The sequence below is a fragment of the Pleurodeles waltl genome, chromosome 11 (assembly GCF_031143425.1).
Source record: "Pleurodeles waltl isolate 20211129_DDA chromosome 11, aPleWal1.hap1.20221129, whole genome shotgun sequence".
Classification (NCBI taxonomy): Eukaryota; Metazoa; Chordata; class Amphibia; order Caudata; family Salamandridae; genus Pleurodeles; species Pleurodeles waltl.
The window spans coordinates 922,203,467-922,223,820 of record NC_090450.1 but is presented as its reverse complement, the minus strand read 5'-3'; the positions used below and the strand labels follow the sequence as shown (position 1 = coordinate 922,223,820).

Below are 20,354 nucleotides of genomic sequence, written 5' to 3'. Positions count from 1 at the left end.
GACTTACTAGGGGCCTCGCGCTGCGCTCTCCCTCCGTCTTGTTGGGGTCTCCTGACCCCTCTTACCTGTTTGGGGACTCCTCTTTCTTCTTTTCTGTCTTTCTTTCTTTTTGGGTCTGTTTTCTCCTCTGTCCTTTATGTCTTTTCCCCTTCCCAGGTTACCTCTGTCTTCCCAGCATTCCTCCTTCCCTATTCTCTATGGTTTCTGCTCCAGTCTATTCTATCTACTTTTCCCTATGCAAGATGGTGTCCTTTTTCTTCCTGTGGGTCACTTCCTGTTTTATGGTATTTAAGGGTGTTTTTTCTTTCCCTCTTTGCGCTGCAACACTCTCTGTTTCAGTTAGTGTCCTCGCTCCTGATTTCCTAGCCCTTGGCTCTGGATTTTGCCATTTCTGTGTTACGTCAGTTCCTTTGATTCCTGTTCCTCTGTTCTTGTTCCAGGAATCCCCTGCGAATCTTCTGGGAGGTTTTTTCCTCTTCTTCTGAAGGGGTTTTTTCCCTCTGGCGCTACTTTCTCACGGTCACGGTCTGTCCTTGGCGTTTCCTCGCCTACAGCACCGTGGCTACCAGAAAGAGTCGCCCCTTTTTGGGACAAAGTCGAACCCTCAAGATCCACGCCTCAAGATCTGCAAACTCCAGGCGCAAGCAGCACGTGAGTCGTGACAGATTGCAGCGCCCAACCATCCCGACGTCTTCTAACACCATGGAAGACACTGTGGTAGCTGCTGCGGATCCGGATCAAGCTCTGCTAACTACAATTCAGCAACAAGCTCAAGAATTACAGCAACTACGCAGTGAGAATGCTGCGTTGCGACAGGCCTTGGCCTTCCGTAGTGGTGATGTCCCGACGCTCTCCGCCTCTACCCATCGTTTTTCGGGTGAACCAACCAAGCTGCGAGAGTTCCTTGACTCCTTGACAGTGTACTTTGCCTTCCGACCCACCCAATTCTCCCACGACAGAACAAAGGTGGGTTATCTCATCAGTGCCCTATCTGGTCCTGCCTTGGCCTGGGCAACCCCGATGGTATCATCTAACGATCCGGTATTGTCGGACTATTCTGCCTTTGTGAACCGTTTCAAGCTGATGTTTAGTCGTCCGGGATTGGAGGCTTCAGCAGAAGAGGCCTTATGCGATATTCATCAAGGTTCACAAGAAGTCCTTCAATACATTACACGCTTTCGTCAACTAGCGGCAGAGACCACCTGGGTGGAACGTACTTTGGTGACTTTGTTTCGTAGAGGACTCAAAGAAGAGATCAAAGACGAACTAGTACATTCCACCAGAGTGGAGGATCTTCGTGGCCTGATGGATCAAGCCCTCTCCATCGAGTATCGCCTTCAGGAACGGAGAGCAGAGAAGAGAAAAAGCAGAGGGTCTTTTCAACCAAGCACCTCACGAGTTTTTCCACATCGTTCTGAGGAACCTCGCCCTCCTGTCAGAGACACCGAAGGAGAACCCATGCAGGTGGATACAACTCGAGGCCCTCTCTCCCCTAGCGAACGAGAAGAAAGACGAAAGAAGGGGTTGTGTTTATACTGCGGATCTGCCGGCCACATACTGCGTACCTGTCCAGTACGTCCATCAAGGCCATCGGGAAACGCCGCTTCCCGTCCTCTGTAAGAAGGGAGGGGACGGGATTAGCAGCCATACCTTCCATCAGTTCTTTCAACGACAATACCACATCCTTGTTCACTTTACCAGTAATGTTACAATTACCTGATGGCCGTCTAGAGAAGACTATGGCACTACTAGATTGTGGAGCTAGTGGCATTTATATGGATAAGAAGTGGGCCACCACTCAACAAGTTCCTATACAACCTAAGGAGGTTCCAGAACAAGTTCACACGGTGGATGGATCTTTGATATCATCGGGTCCAGTAGATACAACTACCCTGATGCTAAATCTACAGATCAGTAACCATCAGGAACACATTTCCTTTGATCTTATAACTTCCCCCAACCATACCATCATTCTTGGAATCCCGTGGTTCATCAGACATAATCCATATGTGAACTGGGCTACCCGGACGGTTTCCTTGTCTTCACAGTTCTGTCACGAGCACTGTTTTGCTTCAGACAAGTATTGGTCGCCTAAGAGGTCAATTATCACGGAGGGCACCACCGGTTCGACCATAAATACAGTCCAAGGAGTTCCTGAACACTATTTGGAATTTCAAGATGTCTTCCAAAAACCTTCCAAACCTGTGTTACCTCCACATCGAGATTACGATTGTGCTATTCCCTTGGAACCTGGCACTATCGTTCCTTTTGGCAGGATGTATTCCCTCACGGAAACTGAAAAGGAAGTACTAAAGGAGTATTTGGATGAAAATATTCAAAGTGGGCTTATTGTTCCATCGTCTTCTCCGGCTGGGGCTCCTCTCTTTTTCGTACCCAAGAAGACAAAGGACCTTCGCCCTTGCCTGGATTTTCGAGGCCTGAATAAAATAACTATTAAAGATCGTTATCCTTTGCCTCTCATAAGGGACATTTTAGAGGCAGTCAGAGGGGCTCAACGGTTTACCAAACTAGATCTACGGGGAGCCTATCACCTCTTACGCATTAAAGAAGGAGATGAGTGGAAAACGGCCTTTAGGACTCCATTTGGTCATTTTGAATACAGGGTAATGCCTTTCGGTCTTACTAATGCCCCGGCAATTTTTCAGAGATTTATGGACTCAGTATTCTCGGATCTCCTGAATCAGACAGTTGTAATCTACCTTGATGATATTCTTATTTATTCCAGAAATCCCAAACTCCATTCTTCCCATGTTAAACAAGTTCTTCAACGACTCCGGGCACATCAACTGTTTTGCAAACCCGAAAAGTGTGAGTTTGACCAGACGGAAGTCAAATATCTAGGATATCATTTAAGTACCACCGGAGTAGCCATGGATCAAGAAAAGGTGCAAGCTATCCTAGATTGGCCTTCTCCATCCTCCATTAAAGAAACACAATGCTTTCTAGGATTGGCGAACTTCTATCGACAATTCATCGCAGACTTTGCTAAACAAACTAGCCACATAACTCACACTTTAAAGAAGGAAAATCTTATTAAAGGGTTTGTCTGGACTAAAACTGCTGAAACAGCTTTTCAAGAATTAAAGAAGGCATTTACACAAGCTCCCATCTTAAGACATCCAGATACCAACAAACGATTTATTGTCGTCACCGATGCTTCTGAAAAAGCCATTGGTGCCGTTCTACTCCAACAACAAGAAGACGATGGTCTTGAACATCCTGTTTTCTATTTATCTCATATACTCTCTATTGCAGAACAACATTACTCAGTATTGGAAAGAGAATTGTTGGCTCTGAAAACAGCTTGTATTGAATGGAGGCAGTTTCTGATGGGTTCCAAGGAACCTTTTGAAGTGAGAACAGACCATCGAAACTTACAATGTTTACGAAATTTCGTATGCCAAAATAGTCGTCAAGCTCGTTGGGCCTTCTTCTTCAGCCAGTATGATTTCTACATTACATATATTCCTGGCTCCCAAAACATTCTGGCTGATGCTCTATCGCGTCGTTATCCAGATTGTACTCCTGTCCCAGCTCAACCCCTACTGGAACCTAGTAAGATCATTGGGGTAGCCCAGTCTTTTCTGGAGGAGGTACAACTGGAGTACCCCAATCTATCTGATGATGAAATAGAGAACTTAAGGCCTCTTTTACATAAGAGACAAGGATACTATTATTATCACGATCTGTTATTCATCCCCACTAACAGAGTGAGAGAAAAGGCATTACAAATGTGTCATGATTCACCGGTTGCTGGTCATAGAGGCATCAAGGCCACACAAGAACTGTTATCCCGATTTTTCTGGTGGCCTACTTGGAAAAATGATATTGAAACATACGTTCAGGCTTGTCCCACATGCGCTCAAGTCAAGATTCCCCGAACCAGGCCTGCGGGTTTACTCCAGCCCTTGCCGGTTCCGCCAACTCCATGGCACACCATCTCCACCGATTTCATGTGTTCGTTACCACTCTCAGCAGGAAACCGGGTAATCATGGTCACTGTGGACTCTTTTACTAAGATGGCTCACTTCACTGCCTTGAAAAAACTACCTACATCCCAAGAATTAAGCCAGATATTCATTGAACATATCTTCCGTCTTCATGGACTTCCTCATACTCTTATATCTGATAGAGGTCCTCAGTACATTTCCCGGTTCTGGAGGTATTTTTGTAAGACACTAAACATCGATAGAGCTTTGTCATCGGGCTTCCATCCCCAGACCAATGGACAGACCGAGCGTCTGAACCAGGGCTTAGAACAATACCTTCGTTGTTTTTGCAACTCAACTCAAAGCAACTGGAACACTTATCTCCCTATCGCTGAGTTCTCTTATAATAACTCAGTCCATAGTGCCTCCAAGACCACTCCTTTTTTCTGTTCTTATGGTTTTCATCCTACCTCTTTTCCTACTTCTTCTCTGTCTCCCACTCCCTTACCCGCTATTACTCATTTTTCCAAACGTCTTCTACAAATCCATAGACTGATTCGTTCTAATCTCTTACACACCAAGAGATATATGAAGAAAGTAGCAGACAAGAAACGTAGGGCAACTCCGGACTACCTTCCACAGGATAAAGTTTGGCTTTCTTCTAAATTCTTACCCTCACGTCTTTCTCAGAACAAATTCACACCTCGCTATTACGGGCCTTTCCGTATTCTCCAGTTGCTTAATCCCGTCACTGTCCGTCTTCACTTGCCTCACACATGGAAGATTCATCCAGTCTTCCATGTCTCCCAACTCAAACCTTATGTACCAGATCCGTACTCCCGTCAGTTTTCCTGTCCTCCTCCTGTCTTAGTGGATGATGTTCCTGAATATGAGGTTCAGGAGATTTGTGACTCTCGTCTTTTTCACACCCGTCTGCAGTATCTGATTCATTGGAAGGGTTATCCTCTCAGTGAGTGTTCTTGGGAAGATGCATCTTCTGTTCATGCTCCTCTTCTGACTCAGCGCTTTCACCGTTTATTTCCTTTCAAACCAGGGCCTTCGGGAGGGGGGCCTACTGTCGCGCCGCACCGCGCGGCGCGAGCCGAGCGTTCGGCACAAGCCGCGCGTTCGGCTCGGGCCGCGCTTCGCGTCTCTAAGACGCGGCGCGCCCCGAGCCTTTCTTGCACCTTGCGAGGCCCCAGGACTTACTAGGGGCCTCGCGCTGCGCTCTCCCTCCGTCTTGTTGGGGTCTCCTGACCCCTCTTACCTGTTTGGGGACTCCTCTTTCTTCTTTTCTGTCTTTCTTTCTTTTTGGGTCTGTTTTCTCCTCTGTCCTTTATGTCTTTTCCCCTTCCCAGGTTACCTCTGTCTTCCCAGCATTCCTCCTTCCCTATTCTCTATGGTTTCTGCTCCAGTCTATTCTATCTACTTTTCCCTATGCAAGATGGTGTCCTTTTTCTTCCTGTGGGTCACTTCCTGTTTTATGGTATTTAAGGGTGTTTTTTCTTTCCCTCTTTGCGCTGCAACACTCTCTGTTTCAGTTAGTGTCCTCGCTCCTGATTTCCTAGCCCTTGGCTCTGGATTTCGCCATTTCTGTGTTACGTCAGTTCCTTTGATTCCTGTTCCTCTGTTCTTGTTCCAGGAATCCCCTGCGAATCTTCTGGGAGGTTTTTTCCTCTTCTTCTGAAGGGGTTTTTTCCCTCTGGCGCTACTTTCTCACGGTCTGTCCTTGGCGTTTCCTCGCCTACAGCACCGTGGCTACCAGAAAGAGTCGCCCCTTTTTGGGACAAAGTCGAACCCTCAAGATCCACGCCTCAAGATCTGCAAACTCCAGGCGCAAGCAGCACGTGAGTCGTGACAGAAGGTGGTAAAAATATACTAGAACAACAAGGGTATATGTCATTGTGGCTTCATACACACAAATGTGTACAACCTCCCTGTGTGTTTAGGATCTCCCAATTAGGGGTGTAGTAGCCTAGTAGCCTAAGGTGGCAGCCGCACTTTAAGCGAGCTCTGAGCCAGGCTCAAGAATCACGCCATCAACCTGCCGAATGGCACTCTAAAGACTAGTAGCAGTCCACCTTTCATTATTTATTACCCCAAGTCACTCTCTTAACACGCTGCCAAGAACCCCTTCTCTTAGGGCTGACAATGCCGTAAGCTCAGGAGTGCCTCGTGAACCAGCTCCCAGCAAGGAAGCAGCCTGGAGCCATGTTGACATTAGCGTTGAGGCTCCTGTACCGCTCGCCGCAGTTTAGCACCGACAGCTATGAAGCAAAGGAGCAGCTGCTAGCAGGCAGGGTTGGTGGGCAGTGCACAGAGCGGGGGATGGGGGAAAAAATGCACTTACCTGCTGCCCCGCCACTGCCACTCCCACCGCCTCGGTGCATCCTTTGCTTCCCTCCCCACCCAATCCTGTCACACAGCATGAGAGAAGCACCGGGATTGGCCTCAGTGGGCTAGTATGCCGCTCATGAAGGGAGTGGGAGCCTGCACTTGGTCTCCACCCAGTTGTGAAATACAACTTGGTGGAGAGTTGTAAGTGCACGTTAGTTTGGCTGGCCTCAGACGGCCAGCCAAACTGACATGCACACTTAGAGTGCACCACTACTCCGCCTCCCTCCAGACACGAAGTATGCTGGCCCTGCCCTAGACAGAAAAAAAAAAAATGATAATGATGTATTACCATTCTATTTTTCTGCTGCCTTATTAGCAGTGAGGCGATGCTCCTCTGCCACAGCAGAGGGCCGCCCCTGCAGACGTAGCGCCCCAAAAGACTCCCAAAGGAATGGTGCAGCAAGCCAAGAAGCTGAAACCAGTTTAACTGGCGATTAGGGGCTCCTTTCTGTTCACCCTCATTCCATGGCCTCCTTGTGTTTCTCCTCAGTTGGTCCCAGGGAACAGGAGCTGATCTTATAGGGCAGGGAGGCAGCTCGCTCTCTCACCATCTTACCCCAGGGCTGCTGGACCAGTTTTCTGCAGGCATTGCACTGCACCACACTGGCAAAAGATGCAACCGGCTGTCAGAACCCCCTTTCCTCTGCAGAGTCTCAGGGGTGAGAAGCAGGGAGGACCAGAAGGTGTGCCAGCAAGCCTTGGCCCAGGAGTTGGGCCCTGGGGGGGCGGGGGACACAGTATTCAGCTCAGGGTGCAAATCCCATGGCAGATACCTTTCCGATTGTGTCCCAAGCCGCTTGGGTGCTTCGGACCGGGGTCTTCTTTGGAGGCTCCTTCATGGAAGATAGTCACCACTGCAGCAGTGCTTGCCACCCAATGAGAGTGAATCCACGGTGATTACTACCTACAGAACTGATCCAGACTGACCAGGCAGGGGGGGCGGTTTGAGAGAGGGGCATGGGTGGCGTGCTCTGATCCATCAGGATGGTGAAGGACAAGGCAGCCATGGGGCAAGGGCATATGGCCAAATACACCAGGTCAACAACCTCAGTGGCACAGGAAGAAGCAATTTCTCTGGCCATAATTCTCCAAGAGATAAGACTCTAACAGAGACCTGAATGACAAAATTGGAAGGATTGGGGTGGAGGTGTCCCTCCTCTGCCAGGATCTGTGTAACCTGGCTGCCCACATCATGGAGGTAGAGGGACATTTCTTTCCTGGAGAGTGTGGCAGGCACAACAAAGAGGTCAAGCAGTTGTGGGAGCCAACAGCTATCCTTGAACATCGAGGGGAGGATGCGGAGAGAAGGTCACACAGGAACAATCTGTGACTGGTAAGCCTGTAGGAGGGAGCGAGGGCCTGCGTCCAGAGCAATTTCTATCAGACTGGTTCAAATCATGGTTTCCAGACACAGAACTCTCCTCATGCTTCATATTAGAAATAGCCCATCTGGTGCTTGCCCCAAGGCTTCCACTGATGACTTCGCCCACCCACTCATCATCCAGGTGCGTAACTATGTGGAGGGAGATACCATCCTGAGGCATGCACATTGCCTCCCAGACATCTAGTGTGCGGGCACCCAAGTCATGCTATTTCCTAGTTAAACAGCCAAGGTACAATTACTCTGCAAATCCTTTCCGGATATTTAAAAAAACTAAGAACCATGGGTATACAGTATATGCTAATGTACTCGGCTAAATTGAAAGTGCTGTATCAAGGAAAATCTCTGTTCTTTGAAAGTCTTGAGGAAGCCTGGAAGGCAGGAAAGAAATTATTGCTAAAAACGACAGTGTAACCAATGGCATACCAAGGACGTGAGCAAGGGAAACCAATATGCACAAGGAGAAAGAGAAGCCGAAGGAGATGCCAAAGACAGTATCACAACAACCAGTGGTTGCAGCCCGAGACCCAGGGGGAAACATCGTCTTCGGAGGGCTCCTGCAACAGGCAGGAGGTGGACCTCACCAGTGGTTGAGGGCATGAAAACTCAGGGAGGGTGGAATAGACACAACCCTCTCCCCCCTCCCCTAATGGTCTCATATAGTGCTATTCAATGAGCTGTTGAAGGTGGGGCATACAGAACCTTTCTGTTGAGGCTGGCACGGGGAACGCTAACCTCTGCGAACTACGACTTGTACAAGTTTATGCTTCTGTTCACAGTGGTTGTGTTTGATATCAGGGCGACAGATGCTTCCAGTTTTGATGTGTTGGGTGGGAAGCAGTTAAGGAGTCAGACGGTGATGCTCCATTTAGCGTGTGTTGACCCACAACACTGCACACTGGGCACATCCTTAAGGATCTTGGCAGATAAGACAGAGGACCTGGCATACCTCAGGGAAATAATAATACTAGTATCTTGGAATATATATGGGCTGCTGGACAAAGTTAAAAAGGACTGCAATCCTTCGGAAGGCACGTAAACTGACCTCAGCAGTCCACCTCTTACAGCAAATGCACTTGCTAGGTAACAGATGCTCCCTTCTGGCTCGCTATGGGTTTAATCAAGTGTATCAGGCAGGGTTCATCAGGGATTCCGGAGGGGTGGAGATCCTTCTACTTAAAACCTTCCCCCTCGTGGTTCCAGAAGTTACCCCCAACATCATGGGACATTATCATTGTGACTGGCTCCCTACATGAGAGGATGAGGATGAGGATGACGTTATCAGTATATATCCCCCTTACCCTACAGACGTCTACAATGTGTGACCTCATAAAAACCATGGCTTCAGTTCTGGAAGGGGGACTTGTAGTTGGGGGCAACTTTAATGATATTATGCATCCACATCTTGACACCAAGGGAGGACGGGGGAGGAGCAGGTGAGTCACTCCACTCTGGTGTCATGGGCAGAATCACTGAGGTTCAGTGATATTTGGAGGGTAAGGAACCCAGATGCGTGTGAATACACACACTCTCACTCACACCACCTATACTCAAGAATAGTTTATTTGCCCCTTTCCCCCGTTGACATTCTAGGAGTGACTGGGGATAAAATCCATCCAAAGGTCCTGTCTGATCACTCACCCTTTGAGATCACACTGGGACAAGCGACACGTAAGACTAGCTTCCCCTAGAACGTCCAAGCTGTATGGCTGAAGGATATAAGGCTTCAAGAATTCTTACAGGAGGAGATAGACTCCAATTATAAAGTTAATTTGACTCCAGATGTTTCCCTGATTATATTATGGGAGGCCATGAAAGCGGTCCTCAGGGGGCAAATAATAATATATATCGATGGTAGGAAGAAGGAGAAAGAGATCACTGCCCTGTAAAGGCAGATATGGGAAATGGAGCGTTACCTAGTGCAGAAGACCGACTCTGGGGCTATATGGGTTTCCAATGGAATTCTTCAAAAAGTTTGCCTCTACTCTGGTCCCACACCTGCTTGCTATGATCGAAAGAACTGAAACTGATACTACAATTCCCACAGATGTCCTCCTCAAACCAGACAGACCACCTACGGACTGCGCATAAAACAGGCCAAACTCCCTTATAGATGTCATGGCTAAATTGATGGCAAAGGCTCTGGCAAATAGATTGGTTACTCTGGTGAGAACTCTGATGCATATGGACCTAAACTGCTTTATAACAGCAAGGGTCACCCAGCACTGCCTTAGAAGGTTAAACGTAATACAAGCTCATCTGTGCTCCGTCAGAACAGGCAGCATTTTTACAGCTGGACTTTGAGAAGGACTTTGATTCGGTCGAGTGGTCCTTCCAACACGCAATTCTGGGAAAAAGTAATTTTGGCCCCTGATTGTATAAGTAAATGAAGCTGCTGTATATCGAACGATGGGCCATGGTCCGGGCTAATGGCGTCCATTCAGGCCACTCTCCCATTGGCAGGGGTAACCAACAGGGAGGCTCCCCCTCCTCCCCTTCAATTTGCTGTTACAATAGAATCTCTGGACGAATGGATAAGCAGGCTTGTGCAAATTTAGGGCCTGAAGTGGAAGTTGGTTGCTGAGAACCCAATATCTTTATTTGCGAACAATGTCCTCTTACATCTCCAAAGCCCAGAGCAGTCTATCTATTGATTGATCCGCAAGCTAGAGATTTATGGCAAGATGGCCGGATTGTGCGTGAACTGGGAAACGTTGGCTATTACCTTGACAGTAGGCACCCCTCCAGATCTGCTACCTGGGTCCCTGAAGATTAGGTATGTAACGAGGACCTTCAAATATCTGGGTATGTATATTTCCAAGGACCGGGTAGAATGCTGGTGATTTAATGACCTTGCTTCGCATACTCTGGAGGCACATGACATGTGGAGTCTCCCTTCCCCTGAAAATCTTGGGGTGCATAGCCCTGATACAAATGGTGGCACTACCACAGATGCTCTACGTACTGCAACACTACCCCTTTAAAATACCTATGCAATAGTTTGTGGCTGTGAAGGCGAGCATCAATAGCTACATTGGGAGCGGCTTGGTTACTAGGGTCTCCACAAGAAATGCATACAATCTCTATGTGACAGTGGGATGGGGGCAGTCGACCTGAGACTGTATTATTGGATGACACAGCTGCTTTTGATTGGATTTTTGGCGATTGACATGATCCAACAAGGCTGAAGTGAACCTCTTCAGTCAGACAAGTACCGTGGGCCTGGCTATATAAGGGAGCCCTCCTATCTGACCTCCTGTTCTTACGGCCATCCCTGTTATCAGTTAGACAGGACCACAGAAGTGGGGCCCTTACCAAGGAAACACCATTGTGGATGGGAGCATGGTTAAACAAAACAGCAAGGGTTCAAGGCTTTCAAAATTGTGACAGGCTAGGGATCTCCAAATTAGGAGTTGTCTGGCAGACAAACCACATGAAGTCATACGAGCACTTGGTTGTAAATATGAGTTGCACAAATCGTAGGTCTTCTGCTATGTGCAACTCCAGCATGCGCTGGATAGCTATGAGGCCCAAGCAGTAGCTCTCCCAGACTGTAGCCAGACGGAGAAGTAGGCCCAAACCTAAAATGGCGGCCCGAGAATTGGTGATTCCCGTCTGTGTGAGACTGATACAGTTTAAATATTCTCATAGAATGTATTATACCGTTGAAAGTCTGATGAGGACGGGGCGGGGTGAGGACCTAGACTACTTCTCCTGTTTCCAAACTAGCGACACCCTTATACAGGTGGTATGAGAATGCCAGGTGATAAAGAGATACTAGGATCTGGGCTTTCGGAACTTATAAGAGGTGAGACGATTTCTGATTGATTGCGATCCCAAACTGGCAATTCTAGGAGTGTTTTTAGGGTGGAACAGGAACAAAGACAGAAGTAATTGGTTGCATGTTGTTCAAACAAGACATTGCTGGTCACTGGAAATCTAGCAAAGACAATCCCCCCAACCCTCCCATCCCCAGTCTCGAAGTGGTTAAGGGGGATCCACTACTGTTCCTTAGCAGAAGAAGCAATTTACCGATCTAGGGGCTGCCCTCATAAGTACAACAAAATCTGGGGCCTATGGAGAGAACACAACAGCCAACCAGACTCTTTCCACCAGGAAGCTGGCCCGAGACACACTGAATGGCCAGAGGGAATGTGGGGGGTACAAGACACTGTCCAACTGTCCTGCCAGTAAGTCGCAGGGTCAATGGAGGGCAGTAGACATGAAGGGGAATGTGTCACATGGACTGTTGGTCAATATGTTAACATGCTGATTCAGTCATTTGTAAGAATGGGTTTGCTGTACTGTTGCTGTGGGGCAGGCGGTAGTGGTGATTTGTAGATGTTTTATATGATTGTACGTTTTTCACCAAAACTCTAATGAAAAGAATGATAAAAAAAAGTTTTACAACTATATAGGTCAAGGATTTCAGAGAACTATCTCCAGAGCTATAACTGGACTTTGTCATACAGTCAAATAAACCTATCACAGTGCAGTTTATATCCATCAAGGATTTCATTCTGCTGGGGAAGATGATTTAGGGATAAGGGCTGTATCACTATCCCTTGCGTATTTTCAGTCACTCTAAAATGGAAACATCACAGAACTGCTCAGGTGTGGCAGGGATCACCATCTACATCTAGGATGCAAATTATTTAGAAATAGGTTAAAAGGGTGCCCCCGTGCATGTCTACTTTGAACCTAGTCACACCAGGGACAAGGCAGGTGGATAACCGGATCCCATGCTTTACCTCTAATATTTAGTTAAGATTCCATTATATTAATTCAGAGCACTGGCAACACATACATAGACCTGTTCTGAAGAGATGCAATTTGTTTTTCAAAAAATATAGTCACCAAAGTTACTTAATTGCACCTCTTTATTCTAAAGATAAGAAATATCACATTGAACAACATGATGACAACACAAACCAGAGCAAATAAGCTACTAAGACAAAAGCATGTTAAAAGTAACTTGTCTATTTGAAGACTGATGAAACCAGTTTACCCTCCCAAACAATACACAATTATAAACTTTCAGGCAAGCAATTCTCCTGTCTTGGACCAGTACTGGCAAAATATCTTTTATATTCTACTGACATAGCACTGTACCTGAATTGCAGATTGAGGCTGCTTGGCATGCCAACTCGTATACTATGCTAGGAAGATTCACCCCTGCAGGTATTAACATGGGACCGTTTGTTTCTAACTTCTGGCAGAGGTTAAGGGCAACACAAAACAGCAGTTGGCCGGTTGCTTCACTGCAGTAATTTTCATATGCATCCCTGATGGAAAACCAAGTACAAATTAGAAACATAACTTACTGAGGAATACATGACCAAGGCATAAAACAGAACCTTGAGAATAGTAAGCATTTCTGCAGCACAGCACATTAACACTGCTCACTTAAAAAAAATAAAAAGTGTTAATTACCTTTGGTTCCCCTTTTTCTGATAGATACAGATACCCCTGCAGATTGCTAATGTATAATTTCCAGGAAGCAGGCACAACCGTGCAACGTGAGACATGCATTCAACATTGGTCAACCCCGGGGAAATGACGCATCGGTGAAGGTGTCACCAATACCAGTTACATGGTTTCTGCCTAACTGTCCACACCTCAAAGAAGGCAGGGTAAAAAAAACAGCAATGGCAAAGCTAAAAGGGCCAGCTTTCATGTGCCAATACATGTAAACACTGGTGTTTCCAAAGGTCCTTTATAACTTTAAAGCCTGCCCCTATCGGCTTTGCCAATGCTGGAGAATATATCAAAGAAGGAAACGTAACTCACCTGTAATCCTAGTTCTCTTTCAGGGGAATCCTCATCAATGTCACAAGAAATTAATAGTCCCGCCCACATTCTTGGCATTCCAGAGCACTTAAAAAAGTATACACATATGTATAAAAATAATTTGTACTATAGTAATTTATATGTATACATGTTTGTAGTATAAAGAAGTCTAAAAATGTCCAGTTTTCATTGAATTTTCATTAAAAGAAAAAAAAGAGGCCACCTGCATAGACATGCAAAACTATAAACAGATGACCATAGAAAATCTTTCACAAACCTTTTTAAAAGGAAAAAGAAAGAGAATATGAGACAATGTTAGCTAATAGGCTGCAATACAAAGCATGGAATAAAAAAGCTGGTGCTATGTCTAAGTACCTCAAAGTAACCCCATTATCCCATCATGCCTCACAGGTGACAGTTGTGTCGGGTCATTTTTATGGATATTGGGAATCCCATGAGAAGCATTTGTTCAGAGATGTAACAGTTCCTGTCTAGGGATTTGGAAGGGTTGCTTATGACGTTGATAAGGGCATGAAATAAAACAGCTCCAACAATCAAGTGAAAACGTTCCTTAAAGAAGTCTGTCCTACTTGCGTTTCCACTCTGTAGTTTGAATCTAGGCAGTAGTGTCTAGTAAATGTATGAACAAATCTCCAAGTAGTGCCTTACATATCTCTGAACTGGGAACATTCCAAAGAAGAGCTAAGCCTTTCCCTGTGTAGAATGTACCAGGTAAGGAATTCTTTGCTATCTACAATTCATCTAGATATAGATTGTTTAGAATAAGGCAAACCTGTATGTGTTGGACTATGGTGTAAGAAAAGACGGTCTGTCTTATATCCTAGATTTTGTCTAGATAAAATTTCACAACCCTTTGCGTCCAGAGAATGCAATAATTTTTCTGCTGGCGTTGATGGATTATGGAAAGAAGCGGGTAAGGAAAAAGTATGGATAATGTCAAAATCCGAAACCAAATTAGGAAGAAAACTGGGATGTGTTCTCATAGCCAATCTATGACTATGAAATACAGAGCATGGTTCAGAGGTGCAATGAGGCTCAATCTCAAACTTTCTGCAAAAGGTAATAGCAACTAGGAAAGCTGCTTTCCATGTAAAATGCTGTAAAGTGGCTTTGTCAGTGGGTTCAAACGGGGGTCCCATTAATTTACAGACAACAATGTTAAGTTCCCAAGGATGAGAAATGGACAACTACTGGAAAAAGCTTTTTAATACCTTCTAGAAAATCTTTAATCACAGGTATCTTAAAAAAAGAGGTTTGTGATGGAGACTTTCTAAAGGTAGTTATAGCTGCAAGGTGAACTTTGATGGAAGAAAACTGTAACCCAGACCTTGCTAGAGGAAGAATATATGGTATCAGTATATCTACACCAAATACAAAATATCTTCCACTTGAAAGTGTATGATTTTCTTGTGGAAGGATGTTTAGCTCTTCTTAGCACGTTAATGCACTCTTGTGGAAGACCTAGATGGCCTTTTTGCATGAATTCAGGAGCCAGTAGAAAAATGCAGGAGGCCCTCGATCCCAACAGTGATGAAATCTGTGCATGTATCACTTCAGTTGGATTGACAACAGTCTCTCCTCCCAAAGATACACTTTTTCGGACAATGTATCTATTATAGCTCCCAGAAAATGAATGTTTAAAACTGGGGAGATTATAGATTTTCTGAGGTTTACTTGTAGACCTGACTTGATGAGTGTGTGAAAACATGTTTGAAAATGGCTCACTGTTTCTTTTGAGGATGTTTCTTTTATGAACGAGTTGTCTAAGTAAGAGTAGACAAATAGTTTTTATTTTCTCAGATATGCAGCAGTGATGGCCATACATTTTGCAAATGTTTGCAATCCAAAAGGAAGGACTCTGTTCTGAAAATGTCTGAGCCTACTGTAAACCATAAAAACTTTTGATGCTTTCTTATGATCAGAATGTTGAAATAGGCGTTTTGAAACCTATTGCACACATTCAGTCTCCTTGAGGTAGTTGAGGGTAGAGCTGATGTAATGCAAGCATTCTGAATTTTTCTTCTCTTATATACTTGTTCAGTAACTTGAAGTCAAGAATAGGTCTGAATTCCTGTTCTAGGCCTTTCTTTCAAATCAGAAAGTATTGGGAGTACACTCCCAATAATTTTTGCTAAGAAAGAACTTCCTCTGCTGCATTTTTCTGTAGTAAAATGGTCACCTCCTCTGTAATAGATCTCATTGATAAGACAATGTTTTGGTTGGGGGAAGAGATAGAGAAGAGGATTTGAAACGAAGAGAACAGCAACTCTGAACAATATTCAGAACACATTGTCTGCAGTTATCAACAGGCACTCTGAAAAATGTTACAATACTACCTCCCACTGGAGTGACTGACGGATCTGTGGGGAAAGACGTGACAATGTTTGCTAGGGGTTTTTCCTGCTGCATATTGCTGATGTTGGCCCCCTATTCTTCTGGAGGATCTATGTTGATGGTATAACTGTATTTGATGGTGTGGCTGGTGGTGGTGTGATCAGTGAGGGGTTTGAACCCTCGGGGGATAGAAGCGCCTGTCATGAGGCATGTAACTCTTTCTAAATGTTTTTTTTCTTTCTTTTCTAGACCCACAGCTTTTCCGGTGTCCAATTCAGTCTTCATCTATGACATTTTGTCATCTGTGTGAGATCCAAACAGCGTGTTTCCTGTGAATGTCAGGTTCATGATTCTAGATTGAGCTTCTGGTTTTAGATATATTAGGCTAAGTCATGAGGAGTTCCTAGCACAAATACCATGGCAATAACCATGGGTCGGATCAATCTGAAATGCCAGCAGCTGAACCAATGATTTGGTAACAGCACTCCTTCGTTAATGACCTCCTGAAAATCTTATGTCTTCTTACGTTTATCCATACATTTTTGTAGGGAGTCCCAAAGTAATCTATCATACCTCCCAAAAAGGGCATTGGCACTTGCTGCCTTCAATGTAGAGGCCGAAGTTTCACAAATTTTCCTTCCCAGGGAGTCTATTATTTCGCTCTCCTAATCTGGTGGTATGGAAGATGATGGTGCTATTATGTGTGAATTTCTAGCTGAAGCCATAATTACCAAATCCGGTGGTGGATCTGGCGTGATAAAGAAAAGATCTTGGGCCGGAGGCTTATACTTCAAGAGTCTAGATGGAGCGGACGTTATAGATGAAGGTGTCAGGAATAACTGCATTACAAGCTCAAGAAGACCAGAGACAAGAGAAGTCTTGATTACTTTCTTTGATGTAGAGAATCAAAGATGACAGATGTAGATGCAGTGGGAGGTGGCATAGGAATGTTCAGCCTTGTTGCAACTCTTACAAGCACCTCATCAAAAGTTGTGAAGTCACCAATTGGAGAGACCCATGGTGGAGATGTGTTAGAGAAAGTCAGAGAATAATCTCTGATGGAAGATCTTGAGGTCGTCGTCCATGAAGGGGACAGTAGTCTGTGTTGCAATTGAGAAGTTTTGTGACGGCTTGCATTAGGTCTTCTTGATTTCGAGTGAGATTACCGTTGTCTTTTTCTGGATCTTTTTCCAAGATCTCTGTCTGGACCTTGATACAGAGCAATGACATGAGTTAAATATGGACTGTCCTGTGGTCTTGTGAGGACAGAAGGAGAAGCCGGGGACGTTCCAGGTGACAGCCTAGGTGCGGTCACTGAACCTGGAGGAAAATTGGGTGGCGTAGCTCCCTGCAGTGAAGCTGTATCAGAAAGCTCTATATCCAGTGTGCGACATGATAGAAGATATGTCTGAGAGTAGGCAGAACCTGGAGTGGCAAATCTCTCTAGTTGAGGTTACTGTGACCATCTAGAACAACGGTACTCAAAGTACGGCCCGCGGGCCGCCAGCGGCCCCACGGACCTAGCTTGGCGGCCCGCGAGACGCACAACAACTCTTAGACCATGCCTGTGAATTCACCGTACGTCAGCAGCCTTTAATGTGCACATGGCCTTCATTTTACACCTCTGACGTCACGCGCTTTAAGATGTTAAAAATACATATCTTATTGCAGTGCAGCACAGGCTTGAAAGCAACATTGGGAATAATAACGGGCACTGCATCTGCATTCAAGTCACTGCACGTGGCCCCCTTTCAGGCCTCTCTCCTCCTTCATAGAAGGGGCAAGTTGTGGAAGCCTTTGCATTAATGCATTGATGTTTGCAGTGCAATTGATTTTTTAAGGTCAGACTCAGTTTTTTACAAAAAACGTAATATTGCAAATACACTTACGTACACATAGGGTTCTTTGAGACAGCTGTCTTGCGCTGTAATTCACAGTTTGTGTCTGCCCACTACATCATCCTACTGCAGCAGGGGTCTGCGGTTCAGCCCACTTGAGCCACTGGCTGTCAAACTTTGAGTGACAGTATTTTGCCTCATTACAAGAATACAGGTGCCTGAAAGGAGCGCATTTCAGTTTCGGGGAGGATGTATCTAGGCTGCTGAGCCATACATTTATTTTTCAAGTTTTTTTTATATTTATTCTACCATATTGCATATTTTTGCAAAACATCAATACATTAGAAAACATTGCACGGTTGCCCAGGCCATGCTTTTGAGCTTTAGTTTCAATTGCAGCCGCCCGTGTGCCAATAAGTGGGAAAAACATGTTTTAAATAAAGAACAGTGTATTGAAGCGGGCCGCACTGCCTTAATTATGAAAGTACCTTACTTATACAAAAGTCTGGCACTCCCTGTGTGGCAGAGTTTGGTCCTATCATAGTTAACGTAACACATCGGTTTCCAGGCCTCCGTGCCAAGACAAAGGTCAACGCAGTGCCACGTGACAAAATATAGCACAGCTTGTGATTAAATGCTGACAAAAATACCATTGAGTCGTTAATCAAACGCTTCTTGTCACATAAAATCTGAACCTCTGCAACCATTAAGATTACCAGTGAGTGACCTAATTTACGTTTTTTTTGCCCCAGTTCTGGCTGCTGGCACAGAACATCCTGTTAGTGAACTCTGAGGTCGTTCACACTGTCGGAGAGCTTCAGCGGTTTAGCGGGGAAAAGAGTAATTTGTCCTCTGATTTAATTTTCATTTTTAAACCCACAGTTTTAATGCACTGACTCCCGTCTCTTGATTTTCACAGTACTCGTGTTCTAGTTATTGTAGTATTTGGGGGGGGTCCTAGGCCCTCATGCTACTGTGAATGATGACATGGACACATAGTTGTGCTTATTACAACCGGCATGCACCTGTAATGGATGGATGTGGGGTGAGTGTGGAAGCCTGCCCTGGAGGAGTGGCTGGTGGAAGCACTTCATCTCAAAACACTAGAATGAGTCCATCTGGACTCTACATCCCTCCAAAACGTTATAATAAAAAAAAAAAATCCAACCTGTGGGAGAGAATAAAACTAAAATAAACACCACTGAGTATCTTCAGGCAGTTCACCGGATATGAAGATTGGACAGGTGCAGCTGGGGGCAATCAGCACAGCATCAAGGCATTCCTTCGTAGTTTAACCAGACTATTCTCAGCATGAATGGCAGTGCTGACAAAGTCCGGATCCCTCAATTGCCTGTCCACGAGGTTACAATGCACTCGGACACTGTTAGTTCTGTCCCACCTGGGCTCACAGTGTTGGAGTCTATTTACAATGTCCATTGGGATGTCGCATCCTGAGCAGCGGTGAAATCTATGTACAAAGTTCAATGTGGGTGCATCAGGAGTGGTGCTGTAAGAATCTCTTGGTAGGCATTCAGGCTCCATTGATAGCAACTACGTGTGGGTGTATTGTACTGGGAGAAAACTAGGCGCTCTGGGTAGCAAGGTGAATATCAACGAAGAATGTCAAATCTCGAAATGGTGCACTCTTGAAAGACCACACCCAAAAGGTCTTGATAGATGCTAAAAGCACTATTGCAAATATAAAGTACAAGAGGCACTCATTATAACATGACATTTTTCATGTTATAATGAGTGCCTCTTGTACTTTATGTTTCCATTGATAGCAAACCTTCAAAGACTAAGGATGACATGGATGAAAGTACATCATCTTCGAGGGCCTTGGTGTTTCCCAACATCAGCTCGCACCCAGCTGCACTCTGTATAAATAAAAGGCATAGCGGTGCTGCCATTAACTCAAGGCACACACTGACTGCTTCCACAGTGCCACTCTGGTATTACACGGAATAATGTACCCCCATTAGGAACAATCCGAGGACAGATACATCGCTTTGTTCTTCAGGGCCTGCACCGATCTTTTCGTATTTTAACAGAGTTGCAGGCACTAGTCAATACATTCGTAAATCCAACATACCACACCTAATAACATTAAATGGGTAGCTTTCCGACAAAAAAAGGAAAACGCTTGTAGCCTCTTTACCAATCGTAGCAAAATCCCAGCTCTAATTGAACACTGTGAGCCTCGGCTGCGACCCATAACCATCAGGAAAGGCTCTCCCCCCACCCCATGCTTTCACAACAAACTGATTGCCTGCTGTTCTACATTTGTGGCATCTTTACAGTGCTTTGAGTCAGGTAAGGCTCTTTGGTTATTTATTTGTTTTTAATGTAGTGTGTGTTACTGGGGTAGGCGTGAGAGCAGATTGCGCTGTGTGTGTGCGCTGTGTGTGTGTGTTACTGGGGTAGGGGTGATAGCAGATGGCGCTGTGTGTGTGTGTGTTACTGGGGTAGGGGTGAGAGCAGATGGCGCTGTGTGTGTGCGCTGTGTGTGTGTTACTGGGGTAGGGGTGAGAGCAGTTGGCGCTGTGTGCAGATGGCGCTGTGTGTGTTACTGGGGTAGGGGTGAGAGCAGATGGCGCTGTGTGCAGATGGCGCAGTGTGTGTTACTGGGGTAGGGGTGAGAGC

General features: G+C 45.5%; 1 protein-coding gene across 2 annotated transcripts in view; it reads right to left on the bottom strand.

Annotated features, from left to right (window-relative positions):
* The window catches only part of KNTC1 (kinetochore associated 1), a 495,394-nt gene that overhangs the window by 290,158 nt on the left and 184,882 nt on the right, over nt 1-20,354 (bottom strand). For both annotated transcript variants that reach the window (XM_069214955.1, XM_069214954.1), the window contains exon 35: nt 12,841-13,013. In XM_069214955.1, coding sequence (XP_069071056.1) covers nt 12,841-13,013 — 173 coding nt within the window. The remainder of the gene's footprint in view (nt 1-12,840; nt 13,014-20,354) is intronic.